This window comes from Gopherus flavomarginatus, chromosome 19, assembly GCF_025201925.1.
Source record: "Gopherus flavomarginatus isolate rGopFla2 chromosome 19, rGopFla2.mat.asm, whole genome shotgun sequence".
Classification (NCBI taxonomy): Eukaryota; Metazoa; Chordata; order Testudines; family Testudinidae; genus Gopherus; species Gopherus flavomarginatus.
This window is the reverse complement of record NC_066635.1, coordinates 25,234,351-25,248,694: the sequence shown is the minus strand read 5'-3', so window position 1 is coordinate 25,248,694 and position 14,344 is coordinate 25,234,351. Positions and strand designations below refer to the sequence as shown.

Genomic DNA, 14,344 nt, shown 5'->3' with positions numbered 1-14,344 from the left:
TAAAAACTCAGGACGGGGGGGGGGGGGGGGGGGTAATAGGCGCCTATAGAAGAAATATCCCCAAATATCAGGACTGTACCTATAAAATCGGGACATGTGGTCACCCTACATGAGCATGACGCGGGAGTAGCCTATGGAGCTCTCTGCCACTTGACAGCAAGGATTGCAAGCTAGGGTGACCAGCTGTCCTAATTTTATAGGGACAGTCCCAATATTTGGGGCTTTTTCTGATATAGGCACTTATTACCCCCCACCCTGATTTTTCACACTTGCTCTTTGGTCTCCCTATTGCAAGCCACTCCACTCCCCCTATGGCCAGCAGGTATTGGCACAAGAGTCCAGGGGCTCATGCTGCCCTCTTCCTCTGCCACAACTCGCAACAGCCCCATCCACAGAGGAGTGGGGGCTAGATGGGCCACTAGTCTCTGTGGGTCCAGATAGCTCCCCCCAGTCCAAGCCACACTGGGGGAATGGAACAAACCTACAATGACAGAGGACAGAAGTGTGGAAAGACCACTGTGGTATTTTTCTGCATTATAAACTCTGCTTGTTAGTCTGCCTGAAAAAGACAGCTGCTGTCAGCACAGCACAGTGCAGGAACCACAGATAGACTAGAGAGGAAGGGCTTTAGTCCCCACCCCCACCAAGAGCCTCCACCCCAACTGGGAATCATGGCTTGACAGCAATGATATTTCACCATTTAAAATAGACAGGAAGGGCTTGCTCTGCCCTTTTTCCAGAATTTTTTTCCCCTTGAGTAAGTAATCTTTAAACCGCAACAAGACACCCCACCACAAACCTGTCTCTCCCTTTTCCAAAGACCCCAGCTCTAGTCTAAGGATAGAGCTGCCATACCTGCAGGGGTAGGGCTAGAACACTCAGAACATTCACAGAAAGAAGAGTGGCTCAGGCCCAACCCACAGCAAGAAAACAGACCTGTGAAAAACAACATAAATGATGCCCAAGTGACATATGGTCACTCTAGAACTGACAGAACCCCTACTTTAATCTAATTTTTATGCTGCCCTTACTCCCTCTCAAATACCCACTACACCAAGATTAATATTAAAGACCAGCAAGTTGTTCACATAATGGTCTTAAGTGACCATTTAATATTTTTACCTATGTCTTCTCTCTCCACTTGTTTGCTGCATTACAGCTAATATTAGATTGTAAATACAGGTAACATGGTCAGATTTTTATTTTACATCAGTTTTACAACAGAGTAATTCCACTGTCTTCAGTAGAGTTACTCCTGATTTACATTAGTGAGAGATCAGAATCAGGCCTTGTTTGTTCTGTAAGGAATCCAGGAAACTGTAGGTCCTCTGTACATAATTCTATAATCATTAGATTTTACATAACAGCACATGTATGGAATATTAGATCCACACAATAAGGTATAAAATAGACAGACTCCAAAAAGCTCTGTCTAAGATTTTATTCGATTTGTTTCCAATATGTCCGTATTGGAAGATCAGGAGACAAAAAGGCACAAACTCACATTAAAGAAACAATATTATCTAATTAATTCTACAAAGTGTATGTTGTAAAAGGAATAGCACTATGAACCAATCAAAACTTGTCAGGGAGTCCCAGCAGGGGCTGTAGGAGGATAAACCCAGAAAGGTGCAAGTGTGCTGGGAGTACAGAGTGTCACTGTGGCCTCCATCAGGTAAACTCCAGCTAAAACATCCCAGCCCATGGGCCTCTCCACCAGGGCACCTGCTTCCGATCAGAACTGCAGTGTTTAAAATCCAACCAGGGCACCCGGTTTGGATCTGAAGAGAATGTGACAGCACAACGATCCCCCTAGAACAAACAAACATCCAATCATTAACCCCTCCGGGAGCCAGCAGGTTTTGGGTTCTTGCCAAAGCCAATGCAAGAGATATACAGCACACTAATACAATCAGTGAAGATTGTTACATTTCGCTATGCTGTCACTAGCGCGAACCAAGGATCAAGACTGCCCCTGAGAGAGGTCTCTACAGGATCTCTCTATCCCAACTTTGAGGAAAACTTTCACTCTGGATAAACGTGAATTTTTTTTTTAAATCATGTATTTAGCTTGCAGTTTCCTGCATTTTTTTCCTGGTAATTATTGCTAATCAGGAAAGTTTTATGTTTAAATACGAGCTTACACCCTCACACACAATCGTTTTCTGATCCTGTCTTTATAAATGTCACAATCTGTTTCCATGGAGATGAAATGTCAGCTAGAAAACCTCTTGAATGTATATATATAAAAAAAAAGTATCTAAGAATAATCATGTTATATATTCTCAAGTTTTCCCCACGTGTAAGAATCCCTCCTTAAACTCTGCTACTGACAAGATGTTAACAAGTCAATGTGTTAATTCTCAATTAAAATATTCTAGTTCGAGGGAACTCTAGTAAGGGGTGTACACTCCTGGACTCTGCTTCTGAAACCCCTAGAGAAACAGTGCCACAAAAACAATTTTCCTGGTCCCAAATAGTCTTGAAGATTAAGGTTTAATATCTTAGACTATTATTTAATGAGCTGGTTTTATTTCTACTTCGTGAGTATGCTAAAATCCACATCCCAAAAACCCTCTGAGGTCACTGAGAAGGATCAGCCAGAGTCACCAGTACGATTCAGAGCTTATTGCACTTAGACATCTGTAAGGCAAAAGAACAGACTTACCCACACAAAAAAAAGGGGGGGGGGAGGAGAGGGGGAATAAATTGCCTCTTGACTGAAGACCAGCCTTTTCCTTTAGAGCAAGTCCTGTGCATCTTTCTCCTGCACCGAAAACAATTCATCCCCGCACTTTCATTCAGCATGCCACGGGACTGATTCAGGATCTATTGTCTGATGAAGGTTTGTAAGAGGCTGAGTACAAGTCAGGCATACTGCATGAAGCCAGCATTATTTAAAAAAAAAAAAAAAGAAAAAAAAAAAGTGGGGGGGTGGAGGTGGAAGTGGTAACATCACAGCTGCCTTTGGCATTTACATTTCACTTTACTTCAACCCAATACAGATAAAGGGAATGAAGTTTGATTACATAGCTGCTGGCAGAAGCAAGCCAAACACTGGCCTCTACCGATAAGCCAGGAAAGCCCTTGTTTCTCCTAGTCATGTTTCCTCATGTATTTAATAAAGTAATGTTTGTTTGATTCTGTCCAGCTTAATTGTCTAAAACTGAGATAACACCATAAGGACACAGACTAAGAATGAGTTCTGGAGCTGTTTTCTGCCACTCAGCAACATCCTTTGCAACCCTTGGAAATTGCAATTATCTTGTGCAGAGATTGCTTGGCCTTACATCTTGCCTTTTCGCAGCACAGAAAGGCAAACTAAGTTCTAGCAATTTCATAATGGGTAGTATGCAGAAAAGTATTATTGCTGAACAGCAGCACAAATCCAGACATCTGAGCATGATTGGATATGGAGATTATGTCCATCAGCATCACAAAATTCTGCTTGTCCTGGGACACTCATTTTCTTCTCATGGGTGAACAAAATAGCGTTAGTTTTACAAATTATGAGCAATCATAATAAAGGGCAGTCCAGTAGATTGTGAGATTCATCAGCTAAGTTATCACAACAATTTTAAAAGGCTGATTTATACACACAACTATAGAACACCAACATAGTTCCAAGGGCCAAAGGAAAGACACCTATCTAGACAAAAGATGCATTCAAGGTCTCAGCATTCACACATAAAGGATACCTGCTGTTCAGTCCCTTTAAGTTGTGTGTGTTTAGACATACCAAGTAATACTGTTGCAGTGGCCACGTATGGTGGTCTCTTAACAGCAGACTTGACCTTAGCAATACAGGTGCATGATGGAGCCTGTATGCCAGTAATATCGTGACCTTGGGAGCAAAAGTCAGAGCCTAGAATTCTGTGGAATAGTTTTGCACTCTAAAATAAATACTGACAATTCCCTCTCCATAAATGGACACTCAAAGAATGGTGAAGGGCTGGGACAGGACAAAGGCAGCAGTTTATCCCAGTTTTGAAAACAAACAAAATAAATCTAAATCAGCACATCACAAGACTAATTCAGCTAAAAATGCCACTTGGAAATCAAACAGGGCCACATGGAAATTGGTCTGAACACAATGGAAAAAGGAGGGAGGAGTCATAAATACAGCAATCTATAAGTCACACGTCTCCAAGGAGCTGCCTCCTTCACATACGTGCTAACATTGGAGCGCTTAGTACCAGACTGTCTATTTGCTCACAATATTAAAGGGCATCTAGAATTAGCTATGGGAGATTTAAAATCGCCTGCCGATTGGATATAGAAAGGCTTGATCCAGAGATGGTCCATTGGTCAAGAGGGTGGAGCCTCTGGGCCTTCCTGCTGAATGTCTTGCAAACTAGGAGAAAGAGACAACAGGAGAACATTTTAAAACCATGTCTGAAATTAAATGTGCCAGTAAAGGTGCAGTGTTGACAGCCCTGAAAGAAAAGTCCTTCATTTAGTCACAGCCTGAATCCAGCACAAGCAGTGGCAGGACAGGCTACTCCATTCTGTCCCATCAACAAGCCTCGGATGCAACCTAGCGCAGAGTTCAATCCAGAGTCTATCTGCAGAGACTGCCAAAGAGGACAATTTATAACACATTTATCTAGCACCTTTCATCCCAGAAGACCTATGGGACAAGGCTACCAACTCATTTCCAGATGGAAGGAGAAGCTGAGTATGGGGTTAGGTAATGGACAGGAACTGAATTTAACTAGCAACTCAATCAGGGGCTAGTGGAAGGGAAGAGGGAGATGAAAGTTTAAGCTGAACCAGAAGCCCAGAGACTGAGCCTGCAACTCCCAGATCAGCCAACACGTAGTATGGCAAGGGAATAGGAGAACATTCAGGCAGACACAGCAGAAAAGGGAACTCAGGGCCACCAGGGCTCAGTGCCACATCCCACCATGGGTAACCCTTCGAAACATAGCCAGAATAAGGGAGCCACACTGCACCAGAAATTCCTCCGATGTTAGTGCCTTTAAATTTCTGATCGTTCTACAGAATGGGAACCTCTCCTTCCTTCCCCTCACTAACTCCCACCTTAGAAAAAGTGTACAACCCAAAACTTTTTTTATTAAAAGTAAACAAAGAAAAGATTATGGAATTAATATGATGCCGGAGAACATTCTCTTCAGTTTGCTTTTACACTCTTATCCCTTTCCCTGAAATTGGGTCTGTCTTGTCTATTTTGATTGTTTGCTCAAGGCACAGACCATTTTCTACTCCACATGTGTATGGTACCCAGAACAATGTTGAGCAAAGGGCGGTAGAAGATTTTCAGGAGAAGTGTATCAAGGAGGTAGTGTAGGAGGTTAGGTTCATTATGTTAAGGAAGGAAGGGGGAGGGCTCATACGAAAAAGAATGGCAGCGCTATGATTTTAGCTGGCTTGAATTTTTAAAATTTAAATTAAGATGATTTGTAGCTATGAGTTGGACATTTAGCTTCCACCATTTTCCCACTAATATTGCTATAGTCATGGATAAAAACCATCGCTTCCTATCCCACAGCCACTCAAATTTGCTTCATGTCAGCAGTTCAGAAGTATAAAAAAAAATTGTCCTCATCACCTGTACATTTCCTAGAGCACTGGCACAAAGTTTGGCCAACAAGGACAAATTGAAGTATGCAAATGCTTGTGTCTCGAAGGATCAAAGCATTACAGTCAGCGTGTCCACAGTGATGCACACAGACAAGACAAAAACAGAAGCTTCAAGAAACATCTACATCTTCCTTCTCTGTCCTGCGACTATGGATGCTGCCCCAGGCCTTTGTCCATTGATGAACATTGTTCCTGGGCACAATCCAGGCCAATACACCCTCAAATGTCCAGAAGGGCAGGGCTGCTGGACTCAAGCTCATTTATTAATTATTTGGGACTCTTGAAAAGGCTTGTAACAGGGCATGCAAAGTGATGGGTACATTACACAGAAATGAGGCACCAGTGTAACTTTGTGTTTGCTGTTCTAATATGATGCTTTCCTTAACACTTTCCTTGTGCTCAAACAGTTTAAAATAATTCTGAAACAAGACAGTAAACTCAGCTGGCATAGTGAAAAGTGTATTCATTATAGGGCAAAGTGAGCAGCTCTATAGATTTCTGACTTGCGCAATTTCTGTACTGACTCCTTGCTGACCTGAATCGATTTGATTTTTGCTATAAATGGCATTGAATGTCACAACAAAATGTGTGACAGATACTCTGGGTACATACAGTGCACAAGGAGGAAGCCACATTAGTCATCTGCAGCTGTCATTCCTTTCACGGGGTCTTTTTCTCTCATCTGAAAGAAAATAAGCATCTTTAGCTATTTGTTCCAACATATGCTGGTAATCAGCTTCACCGTCAGCTCCACATCAAAAACGGGTGCGAGAGTGAGAGTTTCTCGGCCTCAGAGGTGAAGTCTCACATCCCTGAAAACTGTCCTAATTTAAAGCAGTTTGTAAACACAAGTTGTGCAGGTCCTGAAACCATTTCTGGCAAAGCTACAGCCCCTTTTAGGGCTCTATTATTCAAAGGCCAAAAGGCACATGGTACCACAATCAAGTAAATTTTGAAGGGTGAAAAAATTAAAAGGACTACTCATTAAAAGTGTAAGTTTGGTGCTGGGAGTTTTCATAGATTTCTCAAAGCACCCCTCCCTTTTAACAAACAAAAAACACACCCCATACCCAGAGACTAATTTTGCTGATAACTTACTGAGACTCATTGAGCTGAAGATTCATTAGGGTAACAAGTAAGAAGATATCTTCATTTCTTTTAAAATAGTCAGTAACAGATCTTCTAAATTACCAATGAAACCAATAAAAAAGTTGTCCCATAGCAATACAAGGAGTCTGTGCTAACCAGGAAGCCAGAACTCAAAGAAGTTGACTCTACAAGTCAGATCCAACCACGTAAATCACCATAAGCAGCATGACCTGTGTGGTAAGTGAGTGCATTGCATACCATGGCCAGGCCTTCTTTTCCCACCCCACAGTGGGCTCAGAATACACAGATACTGCCTCACAGCCCACACCTGCTCTCCTCCCCACTTACCTCATCCAGCTGTTTCTTGGTCTCCTCCTCCATCCTGCGAATGTCCTCCATAGTCAGATCAACCCACTTATCAAGCCAGCAAAACAATTGCCGATGGAAATTTGTGAAAAGACGTTTCTCCTGCTGCAAAAACAAAGATGAGGGAACAAATGACTTAAAAAGCTCAGTAAAAAGAATCCCACACAATTCAGCATGCAGCACAATATGTTTACAGTCAGTTAATGTGCACTGTCATAAAGATGTGTGCACTGGGAATTGCTACAGGTCTAACCTCAGAGCTTGCCATTTTGTTTTATAAGCGAATGGGATCATTTTGCCTAGCACAGGAAAGCTACAGGGGGAAAAAGAAAAATATCCAGCTATTTCTGGTTCATTATAATCGAAATGCCCCTGTTAGAGAAGCCATGGATGTTGTGATTTAGTATTCTAGATTTTTAAAATGTCCATAACTGGATCTTTTTGTGTTCTTGCATACAGCCAGGGGTTATGCAATAAGGTTTACAGTGGAATTGACTCAACAGTCTCTTGAGACTACATAATAGGCTTAAGAGAGAAGGAATTAATAATTAATGTTAGTGATTGGCCATGCAGTTATGGACTCTGTGATTCCTCTTGTTTAATTTGAAAGTCCATCAGCAGTGTCAGATTACAGAATTATGGGGCCCTGTGCATTATGAAAACTGCCCACCCCCCACACCTTACCAGCCCCCAGCACGGCCTCCTTTGAGGGTGGGAGGCCCTGGTGGGATGGATTGTTAGGTCCTTCCCCCTGCGGGGTGTGTATGTGTGTGTGTGCTGGAGAGCAAGCCAACCCCACACTCACCCCGCAGCAGTGCCAGTCCAGTGGGGCTGGCTTGGCTCTCTCCTCTGATCCATTAGCTCCCACTACTGCATCCAGACAGGGCCCTCCACCTACAATGCCCTGCCTCCTTCCTGGCCCTGGGTTTCTTTCTTTTTTTTTTTTTTTTTGGGGCGGGGGGGGAGGAGTGCCCTGCACAAGATGGGAACTGTGCACATCTGCACCGAGTACACATTGACTAATCCAGGTCTGCCCATCAGATCACTTCCATTCCTGGTGTAAGAGGCATCTGTTCAGTCATTTTGCCTTTATATTCCATTCCTTTCCCTTATTCTCTGTTGTGTCTACTTAGATTGTAAACTCTTCAGGACAGGGATGTTGTTATTGAGTTTGTTAGGTATCACAACCACTCTGGGTTCTTGATAAAAAAGCAGCACTGAAGAACAGCATTGACTCGCCCTCATCTACCTTCCTGCATGGCTGCTGCAACTGGAGACTTGACAATTCCTGCCAAAGTCAATGGAAACATAACTGAATTACCCAATGTCTTGAATCCCCAAAGAAATGCATCTTTTCCAAGTTCCCATCCAGTGACCTGCAGCTGAATTTTCATTCATGAAAGTAGGAGAGTGCAATCCATTGATCAAACGTGTGTGGTATGTGGTGTGTGTGTGAGATTAAGTAAGCATTCCAGGTTTGTTTTTTGAACAACATTGGTTCCAAGGAAGGAGTTATGACCTGGGCTTCAGGACTAACAGAGCAGAATCATACTAAACACACTATTGAAGTAAGAGTGTGGGATTTTTTAACTCATCCTTGACCAGTTACAAGCACCTGAGGTTAATTTTAACTATGCCACGGGGTTGTAAATCCCACGGGCTGGATTGAAAGCCCAGACGGCACAGATCTGGCCCGCGGGCCGTAGTTTGCCCTCCCCTGCACTAAGGCAATGGAGACACTAATGCCTTACAAACACATATTATGTTTCTAGTCAATTTCACAATTTGGTTCCTATGCTTAGCCCAATTGCAATGTGTAGTTTATAAACAGGGCAAGGGAAGACTTCTTCAAAATATCATTTTTTTTTAATTTAATAGACATTTCCTTGATCTTAGGTTTTATAAAAGCAAGCTTTTTACAGGAACCTAAATATTACATCAAATTTGGCCTTTCATTTAAAGCTGCATTTTGTACAGACGATTCTTTTGGGAGTATTAAACACTGCCTGCTTTTTTAGATGTGAGCAATGTGCCTCAGACAGGCTAGCATCTAGACTGGGGTGTAAGTCAAAACAAGGAGATGGCTTAAAAACCGAAGAGCAATATATTTTTCCATTAAATACTATACTATTTTCTGCTGCTTATTAAAATTAAGAATTTTGAATTTTTTAATAGAGGAAGTGATTTATTTGTATTTAATAGTGAAGATCCACATTGTAATCATGATAAGAGACTCCAATGTCATATGCAATTGTTGGAGGAGAAGTCTCTTGGCTCTGTAATTTATGGCATGTGAAGCATGCATAGATAGCCCATTAATGGCAGGTCCTAGAGACACAGTACTTAATTGGTTTAGTTTTCAGATATATGACCAGGATCATAGAAGGTGTTCCTGGGTACTCTGACTAGAAGGGCTGTCATATATGGCATCATAAAGAACTTAGTCACACCTAATTCACTCAAAAAGAAGTGGGCAGTTGAAGTTTCTTTTAAAGGGCCACAGTTAACTGAAAAAAGAAAAACAAAACGGTTTACCTACATCTCATAACTGTTGTTCTTCGAGATGTGTTGCTCATGTCCATTCCAATTAGGTGTGTGCGCGCCACATGCACGGTCATCAGAACGCTTTTCCCCTAGCAGTATCTGTCGGGTCAGCGGTGAAGCCCCCTGGAGTCACACCTTCATGGTGCTGCATATAAGACCCTGCTGATCCATTGACTCTCCAGTTCCTTCTTGCCGGATTACTCCGACAGAGGGGAAGGCATGGGTTTGGAATGGATATGAGCAACACATCTCAAAGAACAAGAGTTATGAGAGATAGCTAACCATTTTCTCTTCTTCTAGTGCTTGCTCATGTCAATTCCAATTAGGTAACTCCCAAGCCTTACCTAGGTGGTGGGGTCAGGGTTCCTGGAATCAATGATTGAAGCACCACTTTCTCAAATGCTGCACCATCCCTGGTATGCTGGGCAACAATATAAAGGGAAGTGAATGTGTGGACCAAGGACCACGCTGCTGCTCTACACATCTCCTGGATTAGGACTTGGACCAAGAAGGCCGCCCAGGACACCTGGGCTCTGGTGGAATGCGCTGGTCAGTACGGGAGCTGGGGCCTTCGCTGGTCATAGCATGCCCGTATACAGGACGTGATTCATGATGATACCCTGTGGGATAGGGCAACCAGATGTCCCGTTTTTAAAGGGATAACCCTGGTTTTGGAGATTCTCTTATATAGGCCCTATTATCCCTCAACCCCATCCCATTTCTTCAGTTGCTATCTGATAACCCTACTTTGGGAGGACACTGGGAGGCCCTTCATCCTGTCCGCCACCAGACAAACAGCTGGTTCGACTTGCAAAACGGCATCGTCCATTCAAAATAAAAAGCCAATGCCTGCTGAACATCTAGGGAGTAGAGCCTCTGCTTGCAGCTGTTACCGTGTGGCTTCAGGAAAAAGACTGGGAGAAATAGTCCTGGTTGGGGTGGAAATTTAATACCACCTTTGGGAGAAATACCAGGTGGGGTCGAAGCTGCACTTTGTCCTTGTAAAAGATGGTATAAAGCAGGTCAGATATGAGGGAACTGAGCTCGGACACTCTCCTGGCTGAAGTTATCGCAACCAGGAAAGCCACTTTCATGACAGATAGAACAGTGAGCATGTCAGTACGGGCTCGAACGGAGGCCCCATCAGCCTTGAGAGTACCAGGTTAAGAGCCCAAGCAGTGGCTGGCTGCCAGGATTTGAGGATATAGCCTGTCTAGTCCTTTAAGAAAACGTTGCACCATCGGGCTAGCAAAGACGGAGTGGTTCGCCTCTCCTGGGTGAAAAGCCAAGATGGCGGCCAGGTGAACCTTTATCGATGAGCATGACAAGCCCTGCTGTTTCAGCTTTAGCAGGTAGTCCAGGATAAAGGGAATTGAAGATTGCGTTGGAGGCATGCGGCTCTGAGCATGCCACTGTCCATGGTGCTGTCTCCTCCGGGACACACAGGAGTCCACCTCAGAGTTGGATTCTGAGGAATCCAAGCATGGTGACCAATGCAGCACGGTGCACAGGATCGGTGCCGGGGAGAGGGACAGTGGTGACACATAATTTCCGGTTTATCCTTGGACAGTATGGGTAGTCTCTGCGGCACCAGAAGCTTCAGGGTCAGCGATCTCTCATGCTGGTCGGGAGTCTGTGGCCCCATCAGGGCTATGAGATCCGTGGCTACCTTGAAGGTCTCTGGTGTGGAGGGAAGGTCTAAATCCTCCACTTGGCCCTCCTCCAGAGGCACTGGACTTGACGGGCCCCTCTTTGGGCCCGGAGTCAACGGTGGTGGCTGCTGGAACAGTGGGGAGCAGTGGCCCAGCACAGGTCGCACTCCTTTAGTTGGCTCACGCTCAAGTGCTGTAGAGGGAGAGTGCCCCCTGTCCATCTTCCTGTGCTTTTTATGTGGCACAGGCAACAGAGGGGTACCGCAATTCTGCCCACAAGGCAGCCTTCGATGCTGGGGAGTGTCAGTCCTGAGTCTCTCTGACCTCAGAGTCCTTCCTCTGCACTGCATCTCTAAGAGAAGCCAGTGCACTGTGCCCTGATGCCAGGTCCATGGGGCTCAACTTCGACTGCAGCTGCAAGGTTGCTTTCATCAGCAGCAGCTTCAACCTGTGGTCCCTTTCCTTCTTGGTGCGGGGTCAGAATCCCCTACAGATCTTGCACCTGTCTGTTTGATGGGACTCTCTCCAAGCACTTTAGACAGGATGTGTGCAGATCTCCACTCGGCATTGGCTTCTGGAAGACCCCATCCGGTTTAAATCCCTGGGGCCAGAGCATGCCCCAGCCCCAGAAAAGGGAAGGGAAATGGGGTAGAAAACTTCAGGTAACAAGGGTTCAATCTACGCTAACACTAAAACTATTATATTAACTTATTTGCAAAAACAACTACTAGAAGATCACTCGAGACAAGAAAAAAAAAGAACGCTCCAACGACCGTCACTGGCGGTAAAAAGGAACTGGAGAGGCAGAGGGTCAGTAGGGCCCAATATACAGCGCCATGAAGGCGCAACTTCAGGGGGCTCCACAGCCAACCCAACGGGTACTGCTAGGGGAAAACCTGCCGACGATTGTGCACGTGGCGCGCACACACCTAATTGGAATCGACATGAGCAAGCACTCCAAGAACAACAAAATAAATCACAATGATCTGAAAGATTTCCTACTCACCATTGTTACAGTAACACTTGGTGTCACAACTAAAACACAGTTATTTTTCAGTTGGTTTGCTTTGTACATTTGACTTGACTTTGCATATAGTCAGATTCACTGGGTTGCTGATATACCTGGTAAGTTTCTCCTTTAGTTTGCTGTATGAAAGCGCCACACAGCAATAAGGGAAGAAACTAATCTTACGAATTCAGAAAATGTGACTGTAAAAACCATAAGAGCTGCTGGGGGACTCAATCAGGTGTAGTATCAGAATCAATTTAACTCATTTTTTTAAATGAACAAGATTTCAAGTGAAGGGTGTCTTTCAGGTGAGAAGTGGGATCAGGTAAAATGATGTGCTGAACTGATAAGAAGAGGGTTTCCACAAGACTTGTTGCAGACAGACGTGAATTTCTCCATTTTCTGTGCCACCCCACATCAGCACCAGGTTCAGGGCCGGATTAAAATTTTGTGGGCCCCGGCACCCGGACTGTGGCTCTGCCCCCCGCTCAGTCCTGAGGCCCTACTTGCGCTGCGCCTGGAGACCTCTCCTCTACTTCGTCTCTTCCCTCCAAGGCCCTGCACACTGCTTACACAGGGGGAGAGGAGGTGGAGAGGAGCGAACAGGGGGTGGGGCCTCAGAGGGAAGAGGCCAAGTATGGGTGGAGCCTTGGGGTGGGGTCGGAGAGTGGGGCCACAGTGCCATTAAAAACCCAGTGCTGATCCGTTTCACTTACCTTCTGTATAAAGTTCTCAACTTTATTTTGCAGACCCCACCATTTGAACTTGACTGTTACCAGTTTGTAAGCACACATGTACGGACAATCTGTCTGTTTCCCCAGCTCTTTCTGCAAAGATACAAGGATGTTCATATGACAAGCTGAAATCAGAAACTCTGGAGGAAGCCTTTTCTGGGACAGGACCCTCAGAACTAGTAGCCCACTCATTCAGTACACATTTATAAAAGACCCTCCACTGACGCAGATGAAGACAACACCTCCTCCCTTGTTTATTCAAATTAACACCCCGAGCTCCACACGCCTGACCAACCCTGATAACCACACTCCAGTCACAAAAACAGACATGGTGTGCTGAGGTCTGTGATCCACACCTTCCAGTTGGGGCCCAGAGGCCCACGTCCAGTCTTGACAGATTTAAATTTGGCTGGGTCTTCTTCCTGCTTGTAATCCTGTTGTAAATATAAACATGTTTAGCCATAAGAAACAAATCTTGGAGGAGAGGTTAATGTCTAGAGTAACTCTAAGCCTTTCTCAAGACCCACTTTTTCCATGAAGCCTTTAAGAAATTGGCCAAGGGGGAAAAAAAAGCACTCCCCCATGCTGTACATTAGCCCTAGCTGAGTAAGAGTACTATAAAATTGATGTTACCTTTATTACCCCCACCAAATCCACTAGTACATTGTGTTTGATACTAGTTTCTAAAGTTTTCAAGACAGGGTTCACGTTATCACCTATAATGTGAGGTGACTAGAACACACGCCTGTTGTAAGAAGTAACGTACATAGCGCTCTGATGCAGAGATACCTTGTGTATTTCTAAGCATCAATATTGGTCAGTGCTATACAAACAGCATCACCACAGTACTCATGTCAGAATGCACTCCTACACTTCCCTGCATCATAGAGAAGATGAAGACACTTTGTTTAAATCCCTATTTTCAAGGTCAATCTTCCAAACCAATTACTTTGGGATTCAAGTTCCTTATTACTCAGCCAAGAGATTAATTTAGAAACTAACTCCAAATTTATTTATTTTTAAATCCCATGATTTTTTGGGGGACCAATTAATTATTTTAAAACACTTGGTGTAGGCAATACTCCCAATGAGACTAACTGCAAAAAAGCCAGGAAATTAAAACTTTAAGTGTATTTAGGAGCAGAAGAGCAATTGAGATGTGGCACCTTCTTACTGAGACTTGCTCTTTGTGCATATTACAAGTAATAACTACAGACTTTGATGACGAAAAGAGCCTTTACTCCTGGCATCACTGCAGAGCCAATACAGCCTGGGAGAGCAAGCTGAATTGTTCTGGAGCAACAGACTAGTCCAGTTCTATTCAGAGATCCAAACTGTGCCCTGAT

The 14,344-nt window shown here is 44.1% G+C and overlaps 1 protein-coding gene across 1 annotated transcript in view; it reads right to left on the bottom strand.

Annotated features, from left to right (window-relative positions):
• Positions 1–1,426: 1,426 nt before the first annotated feature.
• Positions 1,427–14,344, bottom strand: part of PITPNA (phosphatidylinositol transfer protein alpha) — a 39,639-nt gene continuing 26,721 nt past the window's right edge. The window contains 5 exon segments of the mRNA XM_050929305.1: positions 1,427–4,354; positions 6,217–6,286; positions 7,042–7,164; positions 12,981–13,091; positions 13,355–13,432. Coding sequence (XP_050785262.1) covers positions 6,239–6,286; positions 7,042–7,164; positions 12,981–13,091; positions 13,355–13,432 — 360 coding nt within the window. The 3' untranslated portion in view covers positions 1,427–4,354; positions 6,217–6,238.